General features: G+C 43.6%; 1 protein-coding gene across 1 annotated transcript; it reads left to right on the plus strand.

Annotated features, from left to right (window-relative positions):
- Window positions 1-5,026: 5,026 nt before the first annotated feature.
- On the plus strand, window positions 5,027-8,864 carry LOC147886906 (uncharacterized). Its single transcript, XM_087394646.1, has 10 exons — window positions 5,027-5,281; window positions 5,412-5,684; window positions 5,808-5,984; window positions 6,170-6,244; window positions 6,351-6,395; window positions 6,631-6,795; window positions 6,993-7,071; window positions 8,103-8,185; window positions 8,293-8,361; window positions 8,501-8,864. Exons 1-10 carry the CDS (start codon window positions 5,123-5,125, stop codon window positions 8,612-8,614), a joined length of 1,239 nt encoding a protein of 412 aa, XP_087250772.1. The 5' UTR covers window positions 5,027-5,122; the 3' UTR covers window positions 8,615-8,864.
- Window positions 8,865-9,336: the final 472 nt, after the last annotated feature.

The raw sequence follows: 9,336 nt of genomic DNA on the forward strand, positions 1-9,336 counted from the left end.
AGAGAGAGAGAGAGGGGGGGGAGGGGGGGGGATTTGAAGCTTTGTTTTATGCATTTGTGTATGTTAGTCAAGTTTGAGTTTATGGCTCGCAATTGCTACCTTGATTAGCCCATCCTTATTGAGATGTGGAGAGAGAGAGAGAGAGAGAGAGAGAGAGAGAGAAAGAGAGAGAGAGGGAGAAGGGGGGGAGGGAGGGAGGGAGGGAGAGAGAGAGAGAGAGAGAGAGAGAGAGAGAAGGGGGGGGGGAGGGAGGGAGGAGGGAGGGAGGGAGGGAGGGAGAGAGAGAGAGAGAGAGAGAGAGAGAGAGAGAGAGAGAGAGAGAGAGAGAGAGAGAGAGAGAGAGAGAGAGAGTTGTATTAACATCTTCAGGAGGCCTCACAGGTCTATGAGACAAAGTACAATCAGTAAAAATAATTCCTACAAGCCGCTATGGGCTGAAGGAAAGGGCTCACTAAGGCCCTTGCTGAGTGCTAAGCTAAGCTACTAATCTCAAAGTCTCAGAAAAATCAAAATCTTTTAGAGACTCTCAAGAGACTCGTGCGAAAGCTCCGAAGACATATCCAGGGGTCGTGATATCCCTTTGATGAGACACAAAGATTTCACATATCAATGACTGAGGGCATGGTCTCTGTGATCTCTATATCCGATGGGCCATATTAATGGTGACACCTCGAGTAGGTCGGTCTCCTCTGAGTAGAGCAATGATGGGTTGCACCTCTATCGTGTTGCTCTATCATCCTTTGTGTTGCAGGCTCCACCACTCTGCATCGTCTCCTCCCGCCTATCCATACTGCCCTCATGTCAGCTATCTTCTCCTCCTCTACTCCAGTGTGTCCAGGGGCTGACTCAAAGGCATACAAATGGGTGACGTGTCTCTGCACCCGGTTGGTGTCTTGTGGTATGGTCCCCTCATGCCGTCTGATCTGGTGTAGTAGGGTCTCTCTATGTCACCACATCTCCATTAGAAAAAGGCCAACACACCTGGTCGTGGGGAAATGGATCAAATAGAGAGTAGTCCAAATCTTGGACCTAGAAGAAACAATGGTATCATCCTTGGATCTCATAGTAAGCACGGGAAATGCATAAGAAATGCTCCTTTGTCTCTACTACTGCTGGCGCCAATGTGCATAGCCTGCCAACCCGTTGCTCTCTAGGTGTGCCTGTAGACCTCCCTGCCTCGATCTTCAGCTAGTGAGATGAGACCCGCATCTATCCTATGGCAATCCTTAGTGCATGGGTAACCTGCCTGTCCTCTAGATACTAGGGCCCAGTGATTAATCCCTCCTCTAATACTCTTAAGAAGTGGTCATGGTAGAATTGAATCTTGGTGGGGAACTCATGTCCATGATGTATATTGCTAAAGTACTATACAATATGGTTGATCTCATCTCATGGGAGCTATAGGGATGGGGTGTCCAAACTATACTGAAAGGGGGGGAGGTGATCCATTTGAATGCCCTAAGTATGAAAACCATTTAGAGATGGGTGCATACCATGTTGTGCTAACCCCACTCCCCGCTAATTGCCTAGAGGACTCTAATGCCAACCTCGGTAACCTCTAGTGAGGCAAGGCCCATACCCTATGTAGATAAGTCATTGTTTGAAACACTGCATCAATCTACAGTGGTGTCATAGTGAACACGAACTCTTCCAGTATGAACTGGTGAGGAATCAATGGCTTGCTCTTGATCATCCTAGATCCCATGGTCACCTTTTCGAGCAGGTTGTTGCTGCTAGTAGATCACATCCCTGGAAGGGTGTTGCATACATGGTTGCCGGTCTCACTAGTGTATCAAAAAGCCATCCCTATGTTGAGGGATCCTAGAAATGTGCTTGGAAGCACTGCCTCTCGAGTCGGCAGGCTAGAGCTCCCTACCCACGTGTGAGTCATGCCGCGTGTGTCATCATGAAGATAGGCCCTACAAAAATTGCCCAAGATAGGTATCTGTCTCCATTATCTCCACTGGCGCTCCTTGGTATTGAAATGTGCCACTGAAGTACTACCCTACGATGAGGTGTTGAAGATCATAAGCTTGGTCTTGCCAAGGTTGACCATCAAGTCTCTCTCCCTGCAAAACACCTATAGAGCCTCAAGATGTTGATGTGGGTCTATTTTAGAAGAGGAGATGAGGACTACGTCATTCATGTATAGCAAGATTTGTATCATCAAGTTTGCAAGCAAGGAACCCTTTTCTCTTAGACAGTCAACGAAAGTTGCGATCTCATCCAAAGAGTGTCGGAGAGAGTGGGCATCCTTGCTTCAATCCAATCGTGCTCTCGATCCAATCTGATAAACCTCTAGGTGCATGTACCCTCCCTCTGACTCACTCGTATAAGCTCATCACACCCCATATCATGACTCCTGGTATCTACATCTCCTTGGGATAGTGTCAAAAGCCTTTTGAAAGTCTACGAACCAAGCATAGACTTTTTGGAATCTAGATTTCATCTCCTTAATTACTACCCATAAGGTAAAGATATGATCAAGGGTGGAATGTTGTTGTTGGAAACTAGCTTGTCCTAGTGCCCTCTACCCATGTGCCTCTTTATATGAGCTGATCTCTCACTCTAGCACCGCTCCATATATATTGGCTAGTGTGTGGCCTATCGTAAGTTTATATGAGATGATCTCTCGCTCTGGCACCGCTCCATATAACTTGGATAGTGTGTGGTCTATCATGAGTGTGCGGTAGTTACCGATGTCCATAGGGTCCCCTGCTTTGTGTATTGCTACAATAATAGTGGTGCTCCAAGTAGGAGGGAAGCCATGACATACCACATGATCAAACATCTATGCTAGGATCGGTGCCAAGATCTCATGCCCATGTGCAAAATATTATGTCCTCAACCCCTCATGATCCAGGTCTTTCTGGTTGTGGAGTTGGCACAACACACCATTCTGTGCAGTGAACAAGGAGGACGCGGTGATCCTAGGTAAGGGGGACAAATCTGGTGGCACCTGTATCGGGACGTCATAGAGCAAAGTCACGTATGTGTGCCAGACTCGTGGATCGGTGACGGGATGGGTGACTTACCGCCGTCAAAAAGAAGCCCCCATGCAAATATGGGATCTCCTCCTCGAAAAGATCTGATCACCTCATCCATCCGGTGTGAGAGGAAAGCTCGTCTCTTTCAGTGAATCATGCGGCACAATATCCATTGTGCCTTGGTCCTCGTAAGGTACCCCAATGCCTGCTCACATATGAGATGAGATCTCATCTCTTAACACTCATCATCGAACCATGGGTCCTGGGGCATGAGAGAGAGAGAGAGAGAGAGAGAGAGAAATGGGATTAGCCGGGTGTGTAGCATGTAAATTTTTGCTTGATCACCCCATTTAACCTAGTAATATAGGATAATAGTAAATATAGGCATTGTCTAGTAGATCTGAATATTATCCGCTTGTATGGCTCCCATATTTATATGGTGGCTTGTATCACCTCGATGATGGCCTTTCGAACCAGATGTATACAATTTTGTATTGCTATTTTATGTCCACTAGTTTAGATTTAGGATGTTGACAACAAGGCCTATACGTGTTGTCTCTTGATCATTACTTACATAGTATGTCTCTTAAAGCACAACTGTAGTTTCTTGAAACAGGTGCACGCCTTGCTCAACCTCATTAATGATGACATGGTAATTGACCTAATAAGCTCACAATGCTTAGCTCACCCAACGGTGCTGTTTTGTGAGAACGATTGGGTCTGATTGTTCAATACAATAGTGTGGCCTCTATTTGTGATGAGATATGGTGAGGTCAATTTAAGCTTTTGACTAGTAAGGCAAGTAAGGATGCTAAGTCCAAAAAGATTAAAGAGTTTCACATCTCCTTGCTTTTGCACTTCGAGGGCTGTGGCCTATTTAGTGAGACGATGTTATAATGATGTAAGCTTTTTCCCACATGAATGGTAATAAGATGGGAATGGATATGCTTATTTTGGTCCTATATCTACTTACAAGTGCCCATTTGCATACAATTATATGTGCTAATGTGAGGTAGGACTAGGATGCAAATAGCCACTTTTTCCCATAATCCTTGGAGTCAATGTTCAGGTTTGGAGGCCTTGGAAAACACTTATGCCTTGGTTGAACGAGGGAAATGATAGGGCTACTAAGGGGTGATCCATTGAATGATTGAATGCATGAATAACCCACTTCCTCTCTGGCACACCCTATTTGGCAAAGGGTTGTAATCTTTTCTAAGCGGAGTGGTGAAGGGACAAGCTTTTTTTTTTAAACGAAAGGGGGATTCCTCCCTTTTCTTGATGTCAAAGTTAGGGGAGAGTGGGGAGAAATGGTGACCAGAGAGGGGGAGAGATTTTGATGATAAATTAGCTTTCGAAATGTGAGAGTGACCCATGAGGTTGAATTCTATCAGTATTCAAGTAGACAAAAATTACCGAGCATGAAAGTGAAGGGCAAGTTGAGAGGATTCATTTCTGCTTGGGAAATGAGTAAAATCTCTTGACTCTTATTGGGAGTGAGCCGGTTTTGGACTTTGATGCAGTAGAAAGACGCTTAGGGGAGGCCCATGAAAGGCAACTAGGAGGAGGAGGGAGGAGGCAACAGGAGGTGCCACCTCGATGTTACAGCCTCTTTCGCTCATGAAGAGTGTTCATGAAAAACAAGGAGATTTAATGTCACATGAATGGCAAAAGTTGGAAATTAACCTTCAAATTTGAACGCACAAAACCTACAATTGTCAAGGCATTTTAGTTATATTTTAGCTTAAAAGTGGCAAAATTTCAATAGAAACCTTTTAAAATTGTCACAATTTGAATCTGTTAAGCAAAATGCTTTAAAGTGAACACTCTCCTCATGGAGGCATTTTGATTCAACGGAAGAGATCTTTTTGTCGCAGATATTTGACCGATTTTGTGTGATAAGTTGTGGTTGGTTCCACAAGGGATGACAAATTTTCAAGCCCATGGTAATCCCATAGGAAACGAGTTCCATGTGCTAGTAAGAGAAGGGTCAAAATGAAGCCCAAAATGTCAAAGGTGAGAACGCGCCTTTGTTGATCTTCAATTTTCTTCTTAATCTTCATCTTCATCTTCATCTTCATGTTGTTGTTGTTGTTGGCTGTCTTGTTGCCTTATGTCTTGTTCGCGATCGAAGAATGTTCGCTCCTGCTGCTTCCCTCGTCACCTTCCCTCCCTCCTACTCCTCCTCTCCTTCTTCTGATCAACCTTCCCCTTGGCTCCCTTCTCGTCAGTTTAAACCACCACAGAGAGCTTCCCATCGTGGCGCTTTTTCTGTTTCCTGCAGCTCCCACGAGGCTAGATCTCCAGCCCCCTTGCCTATCTGATTTGCTGGGTTTTTTTCTTCCAGTTGAGTGATGATGGTGTCTTGTGTGGAATATCATGTTGGCTGCCTGAATTTTGCGATACTTGATCTTTGCTGTGCAGAGGGAAGGTCAAGACGACGCGATCACGCCCCGCAATGAGTTTGTGCCCGTAAACAATGCCCTAGAAGCCCCGCCTGAATGGAAGGGGTGGCAGGAAAAGAGGATAAAGGATGAATTACTTGCCAAACATGGAATAAGTATCCGACGAAGACCTCCCACGGGCCCTCCTCAACATAGCTGCGGTCCCTTTGAGTTCAGGTTACAAAACGAAGGAAATACTCCTCGTAATATATTGGAGGAAATAATATGGAACAAAGAGTCCGAAGTGACTCAGGTATGCCATGGACGATAATATACTTTTCTGTCGATACCAGTTGTTTGATGAGCGTCACATCAGCGAACTTCTTAAGCGTGATTTCTTTACATTGCTGAAATCCGGAACGTTTGGATTTGGCAGATGAAAGAAAAAATGCCTTTGGGAACCATTCTGCAAGCACTCCCAAGTGCGCCCTTAGCCAGAGATTTTATGGCAGCTCTGACAAGAAGAGCTACAGAGACAGGCGTTCCAGCTCTGATTGCAGAGGTGAAGAAGGCTTCTCCCAGCCGAGGAGTTATTCAGCCCAACTTTGACCCGGTATTTACTTGCAATGCTCATGTTTAGGACTTTTCTCATTTTTCTTGCACCCGAGGGAAGGCATTGCGTTTAATCTCTGCACACGGTGCCCATCAGGTGTGACCAACATAAGTTGGTAGTAGGTTTGTTTTTGTGAGTAGAATTCCGATGCTTCTAACCAGCACAATTTTAATAACTGTTTGTAGGTGCGCATTGCGCGAGCTTATGAACAAGGGGGAGCTGCATGTCTTAGTGTATTGACGGACTCCAAGTATTTCCAAGTATGCTGTCCAGTGTCAGTACACCGACCGATCCTATACCCAGGATTTTTGTTTGTTGTAGCATTCGCTCTTTATTTGTGACTTCCACATACTTGCTTGTTCCCAGGGAGATTTTGAGTACCTGAAAGCGATTCGAAGTGCTGGAGTGCAGGTATGCTCAAGGTTCTATAGAAGTTTAAGATCCATGTTTATAAGTATCGTTGACAGCTCAACTTGACTCAAGAAGTAACTCTACGTTTTTAACAATGAGAGGCGAAGGATAATTTCTTTTTCTTATCCCAACTTCTTCGTGCGTACATGTTAGCTTTGTGGTTCTCTAGGATTCATCAATCGGAGCTGCATGCCTTGAGCTGACCTGCGACCCTCGATGATCTTGAAATTTGCAGTGTCCTCTTCTCTGTAAGGAGTTCATTATTGATGGTTGGCAGCTATACTTTGCAAGATTGCATGGAGCAGATGCAGTTCTTTTGATTGCTGCAGTTCTGCCAGATCAAGATCTGAAGTACTTGACCAAAATTTGTAAACTTCTAGGAATGGCAGCTCTTGTTGAGGTGTATAACAATTATCCTTAACTCTCTAGTGAGCTGTGTCTTCCTACAAGAGCTTGAATCCGCTTAGGTGTTTTCTGTATGCTGCAGAAAAAAACAATTTCTGGGGTTGCTAATGTAATCTTTCTTTGCGCTTCTGTGGGCCCTTGAATTTCTCATCAGGATTGCTACTGTATGCTTGTGGATTGCACTTGTGGCAGGTTCACAATACACGAGAGCTTGATCGTGTGTTAGGCATAGAAGGAATCGAATTGATTGGCATCAACAACCGGGATCTGGGTGAGTATGAGGCAACTACAACTAAATTTGACAGATGCTTGGACTAGATATGGACTAGTTAACACGTCTAGGTCCTAATTTGCTCAGGGTTATTTCCCCTTGAGCTCCAGAAACCTTTGCAACTCCTTGGGTCATTTCTCTCTCTCTCTCTCTCTCTCTCTCTCTCTCTCTCTCTCATCCAGATCCCATGGGATCTTGGAATTGGTGAAATGTTTTTGCTTTTTGTACCCAAGGGCAACATGCTTAGCAGAAAAATGATTTAAAATTCCCACTGAACAATAAACTGTGTGATGATTCAATTGTTTCATTATGGTGAGCTGGTTGTGAACAAAGATAATGCTACAATCCCGATCATGGTCTTAATAGTTAAGCAAGAAGGTTTACAGCATTGTAGCTCATATGAATATGCGTCAGCTAGTAGTGACAACGCATGTGATGGGTTGTTCCCTCTTTTAAAGGGGTGGAATCCACAGAGTTTTCTGAGTTGCCATTGGATTATCTGAGCAATTCACAATTCACAAGTCCTATAAACCGATGAGTTAATCATGTGATGAGCGTATTCCTGTCCAAGCAGCAAAGGATATCACATGTCATGGACATAATCCCAAATGGCTGGCCCATACTTCATTTTAGTTTCTTGCAATGTGATCTGAAGAGGGGAGCAAGGTTGTTGAGGGCATGTTCTGGCTTTATGTGTACTCTGTGTGGTTCTGAGTTGTGGTGTATCTATATTGGGCCAATATAAAATTTTCTGATCAAGTGAGTCATTTGTGGTCTTTGATTTCTCTATTTTCTAGTTAAGTCCTTCATAACCCATTGAGATCAATACTAGGTTCGCTTTGATCTTCATGTAGGGTCAAATGTTAGCCTGTTTGGTGTATTGCTTGTGTTGTAAAGTAGACAACGGACTCTGAGTCACAATCCTTTGGGCTGCCAAAATGACAATTGCATTAGCTATAATTTGGTATGTGGGTCAATTGGTTATGGACTTCAGCTGTTGCTCTTTTTGAACTTGTGTGCAACATGAACAGAGACTTTCAAGGTTGACATAAACAATACTGTGCAACTTCTTCAAGGAGACAGGGGGGAGATCATTCATCAAAGAGAGATACTTGTATGTATTTCTCTTATCACCATCGTTATTTCTCTTTGTCAGGAAAAGCTGCTTCTGTAATTTACAGTCTACAGCAGTTAAAGATTAATTTTTTTGCTTTTGCATAGGTGGTTGGTGAGTCAGGGCTCTTTACTCCAGATGACATCGCTCTTCTGCAACATGCAGGAGTTAGTGCTGTAAGTATGCAGTCTGGTTAATTGCAAAGCTTTTCCATTTTGAGAGCCTTGTAGAATGCCTTCTGTTGCAGGGATTTAAGAAAGATATCTTTAATGCTTGTGCTATTGTGATTGACTCGAAAATGCAAACATTTTGTAGGTTTTGGTAGGGGAATCCTTAGTAAAACAAAATGACCCAGCAGCTGGAATCACAGAGCTTTTTGGTAAGGATATCTCTTTGAGACAGAGTCGAGAGTTGCAGGTCACAGCTTAGTGGCAATTTCAGCCACAAATATATTTCAGGTTAAAGTACTCACATCACAAATTTATGAGCAACCACGCCCGATGCGTGATGCTGCTGTTCTGCATCTGATATAGACTTTATATGACAAAAAAGAGTGAAGGCTTCTATAGTAATAAACCAAAGGCAACTTGCTTCTTCTTCCATCTTGTAATTTGGGGAATCATATGCTGGAGGTTGTAAAACATGAATTGAGATTTTGAAGAGGCGGCGTTCCATTTTCTATGGCCCCTTGCAAAATTTTGTTTGTTTCCAAAGCAAAAATTTTATCTTTTAAACTCTCTCTGCACAGCCATGCTTGCACTTTGCGCCCCCCCCCCCCCCCCTACACATCCATGCCTTTGCTCACATGCACTTTGCATGCACTGAGACTCGCATTTGCGCATATGCACACACTAGTGCCAAAAGTACACTTCATAATACTATGAGGATTGTAGTAGCATACTCTCGGTTGTCGTCATGGGTAGAGTTCATAATTGGAGCATCACAGTTGAAAATATCTTAGTTTTTTTAATACCACCTAGGGACCATGGCTTGTGTCTTATATGGAGATATGGCATTACAAATGCCGAAAGAGTCACTTAAATCTTGATTTTGTTTAAAATTCAAAAGTGAAATCTTCCTAATTGTTGGTTCTTGGAAAAATTGTGAGGTGTAAATATGGGAATTTATACTTATTTTGTTTCGCTTAGATT

The sequence above is a fragment of the Dipteris shenzhenensis genome, chromosome 23, assembly GCF_047967505.1.
Source record: "Dipteris shenzhenensis isolate YYH24624 ecotype China chromosome 23, Dip_SZ_1.0, whole genome shotgun sequence".
Taxonomy (NCBI): Eukaryota; Viridiplantae; Streptophyta; class Polypodiopsida; order Gleicheniales; family Dipteridaceae; genus Dipteris; species Dipteris shenzhenensis.